The sequence below is a fragment of the Apostichopus japonicus genome, chromosome 11 (assembly GCF_037975245.1).
Source record: "Apostichopus japonicus isolate 1M-3 chromosome 11, ASM3797524v1, whole genome shotgun sequence".
NCBI classification, from domain to species: Eukaryota; Metazoa; Echinodermata; class Holothuroidea; order Aspidochirotida; family Stichopodidae; genus Apostichopus; species Apostichopus japonicus.
Genome location: NC_092571.1, coordinates 16,159,244 through 16,172,229, shown reverse-complemented (window position 1 = coordinate 16,172,229; position 12,986 = coordinate 16,159,244). Strand labels below are relative to the sequence as shown.

The 12,986-nt window shown below is 36.5% G+C and overlaps 1 protein-coding gene across 32 annotated transcripts; it reads left to right on the top strand.

Moving 5' to 3' along the window:
* Positions 1-3,192: 3,192 nt before the first annotated feature.
* On the top strand, positions 3,193-12,904 carry LOC139976246 (63 kDa sperm flagellar membrane protein-like). Of its 32 annotated transcripts, XM_071984836.1 has the most exons (14): positions 3,193-3,371; positions 3,713-3,760; positions 5,371-5,406; positions 5,678-5,719; positions 7,590-7,631; positions 7,894-7,932; positions 8,191-8,229; positions 8,485-8,523; positions 8,777-8,815; positions 9,067-9,105; positions 9,953-9,991; positions 11,067-11,149; positions 11,623-11,739; positions 12,393-12,904. In XM_071984836.1, the coding sequence occupies exons 1-14, from the start codon at positions 3,317-3,319 to the stop codon at positions 12,726-12,728; spliced, it is 993 nt and encodes a 330-aa protein (XP_071840937.1). In that variant the 5' UTR covers positions 3,193-3,316; the 3' UTR covers positions 12,729-12,904. The 32 variants fall into 32 exon arrangements, with proteins under 32 accessions (XP_071840937.1, XP_071840942.1, XP_071840940.1 ...); XM_071984841.1 differs by lacking the exon at positions 7,894-7,932; XM_071984839.1 differs by lacking the exon at positions 8,191-8,229.
* The last annotated feature ends 82 nt before the right edge of the window (positions 12,905-12,986 follow it).

Below are 12,986 nucleotides of genomic sequence, written 5' to 3'. Positions count from 1 at the left end.
GTGATATTGTCGCTTTAGCACGAGTTAAAAGAAAGGGATATAATAATACCTTTGGAAATTCACCTCACTTGAAACATGCTACTTCAGCAATTTTCGATGCAGCCCTGCATTGAATATGAAATTGATATTCAGTAGTCAAGTTTGCATAAAATCGTCACCCTTTCGGCCTAGGGTTACAGCTTATGATGATGTCAATTAACTAACAAAATTTAAGATATTCGAAGTGAAAATCACGCGCGCTGAAACTTCTGTGAACTTTCTGTTGATAAGCCTACTTACGGTATTGGCTCATTTTATGATGTTTATACCATCATGGCCTAGCTGGACGAAACGGAAGCGGAACGACATAAATAGGCCTACGCATGATATACTGCAGTATAGCCTACGTCTAAATTATGATGGGGGAGGGCGAAGGGGAATTACATTCAACAGCTCCTGTCAACAGTGATCGCAATATAAGTTGCACATTCATCAACTGGAAAACGTACGCAAAATACACGACGAATCGTATGTAGTCTACAGTATGTTTGCTAGAGTTACGATTGTGAATTGACAATATTTCCGGTAGTAGGGGAAATTATGACGCGACGAGTGCACACTTCCACATGAAACAGTTTACAACAAAAAAATAGAAGAAACAATTCATGAAATCTTCTATTAGCCTCGTGTGTTACTATGTCTTTATCATTATACCTTTCAATTTATTTAGTTTTCGTACTGAATCTATAAACATTCTCTCTTTCCTATTAAAACGTCGAATAGTACGTAGTAACGGTTCAATGTATAAATAAGAATCTTATTACTAGAATCACTCAAATACCAGTAGGTAACATTTACTGCATTGTAATGACATATGCACATTATGCAATTTTGAAATGAAAATCTTTTAAGGCAAAACAGAGAACAGTGTCAAATCAGAGAGATGGGGTTACTAGGAGAAGATATGACGTCATTTACAGTACACTATATCTCATATAACTGTGTAACATTTTACAAATGTCACCGCGTAATGAAAGTACCGGCGTAGCGAGTGCGCAGTTTGGTGCTTTCTCCTTCCGGTATAATGAGGAAATGCAATGGTTCTGACATCTTCCATCGTCTCTACACCCGGCCTACATGATAAAAAAAATCACCATTTGTAGTCCGCCCCTGTCCATGATCCTATGTAGCAAAAGTTGATAGGCGGCCGTCTAACGCTACCTCGTCTGCCCCTCTCCCTCCCCTTTGCCCCTCATTCTTCCTTCTCCATCTCCTTACCCTTTATAATATAATATGAATTAAACGAGAAGCAACGATGCCGTTCTTTTTCGTCCACAACGTATTGATGAATGTTATAAAAGAGAAGTTAGAAGCTAATAATTATATCGCGATGACCGTAAATATTACGTTTCAACTTTCATACGAGATGATGGAAGTGGGGGCGTGCTATCTATTTTGGTAAAATGTTTTTTCTTTTCGAGAAGCAAACGTACGCAAAGTTATACCTTCATGTTATGAAGAGAAGTCCTTGTGTTTTGCGACAGCTTGCTGGAAAGGCAGGAATTGATATTCGTCCATTGGCAGAAATACCAAAATCGCATATGATAGAAGTTATGCCAGTACTTAGCAATTTTGTAAAATTTGTCATGTTCTATAGTGACTTATTTTAGAACTTCTCTCCACGGTTTTTCAGTTTATATTTTCATGTTGAAAATTGGTCCATTAGCTGTTTTGTCAGCTGAAAACAAACTCCACTTTACTAAATCTTTTGAAATTTTACAACCAATGATGATGGAAGATGACGAGATGATAAAACACTAAAGATGACGATGACAATGATGATGAAATCATTGTACATTGAAATCAGAGTACAATATGGGGAGAAACTATACACGCGAGGCGGAAACAGGTCGATGGGATCGACAATGGAAATATGTGGGATGAGGAAAGTGGGTGCATGGGACAACTTATTCATGTTATGGCACTTCCCGTTTGAAAATATATGCGTATATGTGATGAAAACAAGCGTGGCGAAGGTCTCCCATAATAACCACCATCGTCATTAATCCCCTTCAGTGGCGAAGAGGATTCCATTGCCTACTCTTCACCGGAATTATGATACAGTAGTATCATACATCAATCACTCTAAATGCTCTCATAATACGTTATATGACATCATAAGGGAAAATATTTTACAAATGATACTTGCATGTGAAAACACAAAGGGAGCTAGATGCCCCACACTCCTATAGTGTTTCTTTCACAGCAATCAAGTCAACTAATATAAACGCGCGCTTCCGCACGCGAATGGTTCACATAACCTATTTGCATGTTAGCACAGCCTCTGTACAAGTTATAGCGGTATATGCTATCTTTGGATATTACATCTGCGTTTATAGACCAGTACCACAGAAACGCGATGTATTCCTGTGGCCAATACACTATGTCTAAACAAACATGATCCAATGTTGTTCTTGTAGCACAAATATAGGTGATCATAAAGGCCTATACATCCTATCGACGAAATAACGATATTCACACATGATATCATACATTCTGATGAGAACTATATAGAATCAAATCGAGCGACTGAGTTAGAGAGCATTATGCTAGTGGTTCCCTATAACAACAGTATGGTTAGTATAGGGATGAATGACTGAATAGTCCGATTAACTAAATTTCAATTGTTTATGTATATAGTGCATAAAAATAACAAAATATTTTACAATACAGCAATATTTGCAGTTCGATTATATCTTCTACAAGCGTCAAAACCTGAATAACGCTGAATAACGCTCTCTTGGAATCCATTAGAATCCATTAGAATTTTGCACAAGACTTAGTGGAACTGTGAGCGTTTTTTTTTTATTGTTCTTATTCACAAAATTTCCTCTATATGAGCTCATGACATCAACACCATTTGAAATATTTTCGGGTGGTACACATGCCTCTAGTTGGGTATATGTTAACGAAATGAGGCTTGTTTGCATAGTAACGACCACACATCATTACGTAAAATACTACTGACTATTTTACATCATGTAACATATTGTACATCAATGTCGCGCGTTATTTTAGGCGCATTTCGCATGACGCACCCACCTACAAATTCATCTCCGCGCTCTATCCCCGTACCGTAGAACCGATACGACCGTGCGCGCGTGATATAATACATATCTGCGCAACCAACGACGTGCGTTTTATTCAAAATTTGTGCTTTTACTGTGCATTCTACCGTTTAAAAGAATCAATCGGTCCGTTTGCAACCTCGGCATGTGGACAGAGTTACCTTAAGAAATATCAAAACAGCATTGAGAAAAGGACAAATCAATTTGAAATGATGAAAGCTCGGTGGCCGGTCTTGCCGCTGTTAGTGATTCTGATTGCAACGAGTAAGTTCATAATTGTCTTATTTCATCATCATTACTTCATTTAAAGAGATGAACCCAGGAAAATATTGCATAATGATATAGGCTTAGGCCTACATACCTAGGCCTATAGGCTATACAGTCTAGTGTCATGAAAGGTTAGGCCTATTATACGCCTGTATATATTTTATTTTTCGGTGCAGGATTATGCTTAGCCTAAAGGTCATATATATCGTACATCTCATCAATATCCGAATCTGGTTAGGTAAATATCGAATTCTGGAATAAATTAATATTTATGCCTTTTTGGTGGACTGTACATGATTTATGTTTTTTAATGTTTATTCATTTCTTCTGTACTAAAGTCACGACGACTGATGCTGCCGCAACTACAGTCAGCACCACCCTTGCCGGTAAGTATATTATTATTAGCCTATGTTATTCTCAGTCCGTTAATTGGACTAAAGTTTATGGTTTCAGTTACAAAAGCTTCCGTAATTGATTTCATCTAGCCTATACAGACAGACAAAGTGGAAATGGGTTGTACTTTTGCCCAAATTTTACACTATTGTTAGGCCTATATGTCTAGTTAAAGACAATCGATGTGACAATTACCACAGTGGAAGACGGAAACTGTAACAAAAATCAAAAGGGGAAAATCTGTCTCAACATCTTGACCCAAATTTAAGATGACAATCATTGGTAGCTATAAATAACCTAATTATCGAATAGAAAACAATGTAAGCTAACGCCAGTGGGTGGTCCGTGGTTTCAACAGAACTGTTTTTTTTTTTTTTTTTTTTTGAGAAGCATTACTATGACAAGAAATTCGCGTACTGTGTTATACATAATGTATAGCTGCACTGATAGACACTGTATAGTTGCGGTGTTAGCAAATCAAACTTGTGACCACTCTTTCAATCGCAAGTTTAATCTATACAAAAACAGCCAAAATTACCACAGTGAAAACAAGGAAACATCAATTTTAATTGCAACAGTCAAACAAGCAAACATCAATTTGTTTTTATAATTTAGAGACACTCTCGTAGATTATTCCACCAATTTAGAGGAATTATACAATAAACTTCATTGTACGCGCGAAGATAGGGACATTTTTCGTTGCTTTGAGTATAGTTTCATTCTCGATCTTTACAAACACACACCTGTACTATGGACTGTTCGTCCTTTTTCGTGCGTGTGTGTTGGGGTGGGGGGGGGGGGAGGGGTGTATTGTTCTTTGTTGTTATTTTTGTGTGTGTTGGGGTGGGGTGTCTCGTTCTTTGTTTTTGTTTAATTAGTTTGGGGTGGGCGGGGTGTATTTTACTGTTTGGTCTTGTTATTTTTTTGTCTTGTGATATAGCGCCATGAGTTTTTTTCTCTGCATCTAGTAGTCGATAACATACTTCAGTAATACAACGTTACACGTCTTTCTCAGTAGTGAAAATGGTCTGTGATTTTTAGGTATATATTACTTGGGTCATTTAAACCTCCAACTGTTCTTGAAGTTTATATATTTTTTTGTCTTTATGATGCGTTAACCTTGTATAAAGCCAATTGTAAAATTAAATCATCTCTATCGATTCGTTGCAGACAGAGAGATGCCCCCCCCCCCTTCCGCTCCCTTCATCCATCCACCCATCCATCGTATCTGTTATGTACCGTCAGTTTTAATCCTTGTCTAGTTGTTGTTCGGTGTGATACTTTATAAAAACGTAGTTATAAATACGTACATCTTAAAAACAAAACAATTCATCTCCCTGTGTAAAATGAAGTTATGACGTCATATTATCTTACTTTGTACGGTTATTATTCTCTCAAGTTACTTTCACATGTTACTTGTAAAACTAGACCTATTTGTAAAACTTTCATTCTTACTTCTTCTTCAATTGATTATATTAATCGATAACTAGTTCCTCTGTCTAGTTTTGTTTCATTTATTAAAAATACATTTAAGTTATAACATCATATAGATATAATTACTTTGTAGTTATTCTCTCATTGTTTCACATATTCATTTATTAAGCTACTACCGAAAACCCTGTTACCGACTCAACATCAGGTAAGTGGGAAATAACATATTTTCTTGCCTTTGTTTTATTTTAACTTTCCATATATACTTTAACTTTCCAATTAGTCTAAAATTGTTCAACAAAATCATTTTTACTTCTTCTTCTTCAATTAACTATTTTAGTTGAACATAAGTTTCTATGTCTAGTTTTTATTTTATTTATTAAAAATACATCTCCATGTGAAATGACGTTATATGACATCATATAAGTCTAATTACTTTGTAGTTTTTCTCTCATTGTTTAACATATTCATTTATTAAGCTGCTGCTACTACCGAAAACCCTGTTACCGACTCAACATCAGGTAAGTGGGAGATAGCATATTTTCTTGCCTATGTCTTACTTTAACTTTCCATATAACTCTATAATTAGTCTAAGGTTGTAAAAGATACATTCTTAGTTCTTCTTCAATTAATTATCTTACTCGATCATAAGTTTCTATCTCTAGTTTTTATTTTATTTATTAAAAATACATCTCCATGTTAAATGACGTTATATGACATCATATACATAGGCGTACGAGGCGGGGGGGGGGGGCAGGGGGGAAGACTGCCCCCCCCCCCCCCCAAATTTCCAGAGGACAAGAAATTCGGGCAAAAGTCCTGAAAAATTCGGGCAGCCTAAGAGGAGGAAAAAAAATATATAATATATATATATATTTTAGGCTGCCCGAATTTTTCAGGACTTTTGCCCGAATTTCTTGTCATCTGGAAATATATATATATATAAATATGCAGTAGCTTGCCCGAATCTTTTTCAAATTTTTGCCCGACAGTTCCATGATTTTCTTTATTTAGCATCATGATGCCCGAATATTTCCGTGTAACACCACCGTAAGCGCAGTTCTTCTGGGCTACCACGCTTTTTGCACGATCATTATTTTTCTAACTAGTCAATTGTATACCTGGACCAAGGGCGGCGGAACCGGGGGAGCACAGGGGGCGCGTGTTCCCCCCCCCCCCCCCCCACTTTTCCTCAGGTTAAAAATGTGCCTTTTTTCTACATAAAAATTGAGGTGCCTCAAGTTAGCAAGAGGCCAGGGAACCAGAATGAACACTCGGGAAGGGCCGTTTCCGGCCATCTGAGGGGTTTGTAAAACCAAAAATTTTCTAGTACGCTCCGCGCCAACCGATGGTGGCGCTCCGCTCAGATAGTCGTGCATACAACTTTGCAAATCCTGGCTAAGCCCGTGACTTTTAATGAATTTCTGTGGGTCAAATTCAAAGCTATTTCGAATGGAAACAATGTGTTAAGATTTTAACAAGAAAAAAACTCTAATTCGGAAGATTCCTACATTAGCAACTAGCATGATTTCACCTCATTTTGTCTCAAAAGAAAACTTGTTCCTTGTTTCCCAATTTGCACATTGGATATTGCAGTGCTAGTATGCATATTTTCCTTTGGGGGGGGGGGGGGGCGTTGATGGGATGTTGTGTATACACAAATAAGATAATACAATAAGAGTTATAAAGGGTACTAAGTATAAGGCTGCATCAGTCCAATCGAATTTCTGCAAAGTGCCCTTTGATGTCGGTGCCCCCCAGATTAAAAGTGCTTCCGCCGCCCTTGACCTGGACATCCCCAACATGAGTGTATATAAGAAACATTTTCTTTTCCATGGATGGTGGGGGGGGGTGCCTTCAAGCCTAGAAGTACAGGTTTATCATATTCTTTGTTATATTTCATACTTTTCTTGTGAGACAAATCATACAGTCTCACCCGACACAGCGACATTATCCCGCCTACGTGTCGTTGAACAATGTATGTTTTCCTGGAGGTAGCTGGGTACTGTGTTCAAATAATAAATAAGGTAACTAAATAAGAGCATAAAAAATATACTGTCCAATTTTTCCCCTTCAAAGTGATGTTACCATTTTTTCTTCTTCTAATTTACCAAATTTTTTAAATTTCTAAAACGTGAGATTATAAAATAAAGAATGTTTAGATGCAACTTGCCTCAGAAGGGCCGTTTCCGGCAATCTGAGAGGCATTGTGTGCCCAAAATTTTCTTGTACGCTACGCGCCAACCGATGGTGGCGCTCCGCTTAGATAGTGTCACGGGAACTTTCGGGCACAAAAAGTTCTGCCCCCCTAAACTGAAATGGTCCCGTACGCCTATGATCATATAAGTCTAATTTCTTTGTGGTTATTCTCTCACATATCCATTTATTAAGCTGCTGTGACTACCGAAAACCCTGTTACCGACTCAACATCAGGTAAGTGGGAAATAGCATATTTTCTTGCCTTTGTCTTACTTTAACTTTCCATATAGCTCAAATTAGTCTAAAATTGTTAAACAAATCATTTTTACTTCTTCCTCTTGAATTAACTATTTTATTTGATCATAAGTTTCTATCTCTAGTTTTTATATTATTTATTAAAAATACATCTCCAAGTTAAATGACGTTATGACAACATATAAGTCTAACTATTTTGTAGCATATGTGCTCTCATTATTTCACATATTCATTTATTAAGATGCTGTGACTACCGAAAACCCTGTGACCGACGCATCAGGTAAGTGGGAGATAACATATTTTACTTGCCTTTGTCTTTATTTTAACCCTGCATCTAGCTCCAATCAGTCTAAAATTGTTAAACAAACCATTCTTACATCTTCTTCAATTAATTATTTTACTTGATCAGTAGTTTATATGTCTAGTTTAAATTTTATATATTAAAAAATACATCTCCATGTTAAATGACGTTATGACAACATATAAGTCTAATTATTTTGTAGCTATTCTCTCATTGTTTCAAATATTCATTTTAAAGATGCTGTGACTACCGAAAACCCTGGATCCGACGCAACAGGTAAGTGGGAGATAACATATTTTACTTGCCTTTGCCTTTATTTTAACCCTGCATTTAGCTCCAATCAGTCTGAAGTTTAAAAACAAATCATTCTTACATCTTCTTCAATAATTATTTGACTCGATCATTAGTTTCTGTCTAGTTTTCATTTATTTATTAAAAATACATAACATGTTAAATGACGTTATGACAACATATAAGTCTAACTATTTTGTAGCATATGTGCTATCATTATTTCACATATTCATTTTAAAGATGCTGTGACTACCGAAAACCCTGGATCCAACGCAACAGGTAAGTGGGAGATAACATATTGTACTTGCCTTTGTCTTTATTTTAACCCTGCATCTAGCTCCAATTAGTCTAAAACTGTTAAACAAAATCATTCTTATTTCTTCAATTAATTATTTGACTTGATCAGTAGTTTATATGTCTAGTTTTTATTTAATTTATTAAAAATACATCTCCATGTTAAATGACGTTATGACAACATATGTCTTATTACTCTGTATTTATTCTCTCGTTGTTTCACATATTCATTTTTAAGATGCTTTGAATACCGAAAACCCTGGATCCAACGCAACAGGTAAGTGGGAGATAACATATTTTACATGCCTTTGTCTTACTTTAGCCTTGCATAGCTCCAATTAGTCTAAAATTGTATATTAAAAAACCTTCTTACTTCTCCAATTAAGTATTTTACTTGATCAGTAGTTTCTATGTATAGTTTTTATTTAATTTATTAAAAATACACCTCCATGTTAAATGAAGTTATGACAACATATGTCTTATTACTCTGTATTTATTCTCTCGTTGTTTCACATATTCATTTTTAAGATGCTTTGAATACCGAAAACCCTGGATCCAACGCAACAGGTAAGTGGGAGATAACATATTTTACATGCCTTTGTCTTACTTTAACCTTGCATAGCTCCAATTAGTCTAAAATTGTATTAAAGAAAAAACATTCTTACTTCTTCTTCAATTAAGTATTATACTTGATCATTAGTTTCTATGTCTAGTTTGCATTTTATTTAGTAAACATACATCTCCATGTTAAAAAATAAGATCATTCCTAAATCAATATAGATCGAAATATAATAATTCTTTTCCCCGCATCTTATCCTCGGTAACCCACTCCCCACCCCACCCCGCCACAGCACCCCTGCTCTCCCATATGCAGCTACTACAAACGGGCTAAAGTAGTATTCGTATTATTCTTATATACTTTGACCTTGTCAACCTTCAAAAGGAGGAAGTAAGATAATTCATTAATCAGAAAAAAATGAGGGAATACTAATCTGAAGTATATTCTTCTACCCTATTGTTTCCCCTATATCATTATCTTCCTCCTCCTCCTTTCTCTTCTCTTTCCCACATATTTTCCTCATTTCCATCACGTCCCACATCACGCCACCCCACCCCACCCCACCCCTTCACTTCACTTCACTCACCTCTATAATACTCTACATTCTCTTTTGCCCACACCTCACTCGCGAAAATGCTTTTCCAAATATGCGATGTTCAATACTTCATTTTGGCTGTATTTTCGTAATAAGGTTTTTCTTATAATAGCATCTTTAAGCCAAGGAAATCAGCAAATTATTTTGAATGATTTATTTAAGATGGTGTTTTTCTTGTTGTTGTCCGATATTTCTCATCTTTGCTGAATAATGCATGAGGTTTCGTTTTACATTTTATTGTTTTCTTATTTATTCTTAAGCTGATGTGAATACAGGTGCTCCTTCGACCGACGCAATCGGTAAGTAGAAGCTGTAATCTCGTTTTCTTAATAAATTGTACAATCGGCGTTAAGATATTGAAATACAGTTTAATTTCCCTTTTTCGTTGGCACTGAATTAACTCTAATAATTGTCTTTGTCTGAGGTTGCGCCTTGTATTTTATTTGAAAGGTAACGTAACTTGGCGTTTCCTTTGAAGTTGGTATATTCGAAACGAAGACACAAAAACATAATAATAGTAATAAGGTACTCACCAATGTGTTATTTGCATTTTAACATTATTACATTGAGGCCTATGGTAAGAGGTATAGAAATCCGAGGTCTATAATGACTCTCCTCTTTACGTACGTTATGTAGAAGCCCACAATTTATAGCCACAAGACATTTGTATAAAGAAGCACAAAGGGTTAGGTACTCAAAGATTAACCACCGTAGGTGTACAAAATGAGTATTGCACAAAAGAGCCCCTGGAGTTGTTGTAGTTTGTTGGTTTGTTTTTACGAAGAATTTGCCGAGGAATAGGGGAGGGGGTGGCACGATCGTTTTATGAAAATATAGCCCTCTAACTGACAATTCGATGGATTCTCATCTGACGACGGATAGGCATATATTTCAATTTTATCATTGTCCCTTTGTTTTTCCCCTTTGATAACACATGACAGATCACAATGAAAAGTACAATACCATCCAGACGCAGTTCATTGTATGATTTCTCAAAGTGTATACAACTCTTTTTAGCTTGAAAAGAAAACGAAGGCGCCTTGACGTGATATGTGATGTGATATTGTTTCCAAATTCAAAGAAATATGTCCCAGGATTTTTAAACGGGAATAATAACCAGAAGATGCCATTTTGGACCAATTTTGAGTATTTTTGTTGATGATAATGTGTGTCTGTGTATATATATATATGGAGATATATACATCTATTGTATAGAACCGTGCAACAGTGACATGAGAATGTTGCTCAACCACCGGTAATTGGCAGAATGGTTCATTTGAGTATATATTATACACTAGCCATTTTATATTTCTAAGCTATTCTTTACTAAACCTGAGAAATCAAATAAAATATATGTTCACTGCCTTTATTCAGACATTGGACCCTCGGACCCAAAGGTAATCCGATGCTACACCTGTACGGACGCTGTAAGCAACGAAGATTGCATTGGAGAGAGAGTGAGTTTTTCCCCTACTTATTTGGCGTAGACATTAATTGTTTCCTTGCATGTGTGTTTCTCTGTATAGGGATGGGGGATGGGTGGGGGTGGGGTGGCTTTAACAGGGAATGAAGATTTCTCTCATATATTCGCCCCACGACTAAACACATTTTATAACGCAAATATAGACTGAAATATTCATACCATATATGCACGTATGATACGTGAAATGTCTTACTGACATGGCTAGGCAATTAACCAACTTAAAAAAGATGAGAGGTTCGGGGAGGGGGGGGGGCGGTGGAATTTTCATTGCCACGAATAATTTCGTTAATGGTAAGAGTGGTTCCGTGTATAACATTCATGCATTAGGGGATGTTTTATTTAGTATCACATAATATCAGCAATATATATTACCAAGTTAATTAATTAATTGTCACAAATCAATTGTTTCACGCGACGACTATTGCTTTCCCTTTTGTTTCGATACAGCTCGGTGAAAACGGAACAATGCAGGTTTGTGAAATGCCATTCCCACAGTGCAAGTCCGAGTTTAAAATGAACCCGACCGGGGATGGATACTTGATAAGAAAAAGCTGCATCGACGCGGTGAGTTTCGATAGTGAAAATCTCGCTTCCCTCATAATCTTTACCCGAACTTCTATGTCATTATGTTAGATCTATACACAGAGTACCTTATACAATTTCATCCTTTTGAAGGAAAAGTCGTTTCTACTAAAACTAAGTATTTTATATTTATTACAGATCATTCTATATAGTTTTGAATGGAGTAATATGTTTGGAAGGGTTAAAGTCCTGGTGTATCGGTTTGGAGTGTACATCCCAAAACCTATATAAGCCCCCCTCCCCCCCCAGTTAAAGAAACGTGCCCCAGGAAGCAGATTCTCGTGACCTGTTCAACATCGCTGCTGTGCTGTTTGACAGCGTATAGTCCATTCAATATTTTTATGGCTGCCTAATACAGAATTGCTGCTGTACTGTGGGGCAACGTAGTCAATACAATAGCTTTATAGTTGCCTATGTAGAATTGCTGCTGTACTGTTTGACAATTAATGGTCCATTCAATAGTTTGATAGCTACCTATACAGAATAGTTGTCGTAGGTTATAATGTGGGAGGACATGGTATATACAGTGGATCCCGTTCGTAGCAGCAATGTTCAGGTATAAATATGGTAAGATCTTAATCGATTCAGTAAATGCCCTTTGTAATTCATTTATTCTTCTTCTTCTTCTTTTGCAGGATGAGTGCTATGATAATATGTGGGACAGCATTCTCGACCCACTCAACGCTCAATGTATGGGCCCTATGTATACTGGATTAAACCATACCGTGGACGCGGAGGCTTGGTGTTTCTTTTGTTGTCTTGACCCATCAGACATGGACGGATGTAACGGTGTGGGACACATTCACAGGATTCCATTACCAGAGGAAAATTTGTGGGACCCTAAGATGAACTGGGATTTAACCATGAAAGAAGATGAAGATGATGAAGATAACGCCGCAGTGACCACAGCTGTAGCATCACCAACACTTCTGCTCTCAATAATTTACGTCGCACTTAGCATAGTATTGTGAGATACCGCAATAGAATGTCAAAGAAACTGTCCAAAATTACCCATAAAAGATTCTTTTATAACATTATTTACAAATAGAAAGGACAAAATTACTGACTAACGTGAAATAAACCAAATCTCATTAGAAATTACAAACGTAACCTACTGAAAAATAAATGGAACAGTTAAAAAAAAATATCACGGTTTTACTTCAGTCTCTTCTTTACTTAGTCCTTTTGCAACCCCCTCCCACCCCACCCTCATAAACCCGTCTCCTTCC

Bases quoted from the DNA above. Each gene is read 5' to 3' on its own strand.
- LOC139976246 (XM_071984836.1), top strand. From the start codon at position 3,317: ATGATGAAAGCTCGGTGGCCGGTCTTGCCGCTGTTAGTGATTCTGATT. The intron at 3,761-5,370 runs GTAAGTATATTA...TCATTTATTAAG, and splicing joins AGTCAGCACCACCCTTGCCG to CTACTACCGAAAACCCTGTT. The intron at 8,230-8,484 runs GTAAGTGGGAGA...TTCATTTTAAAG, and splicing joins CCCTGGATCCGACGCAACAG to ATGCTGTGACTACCGAAAAC.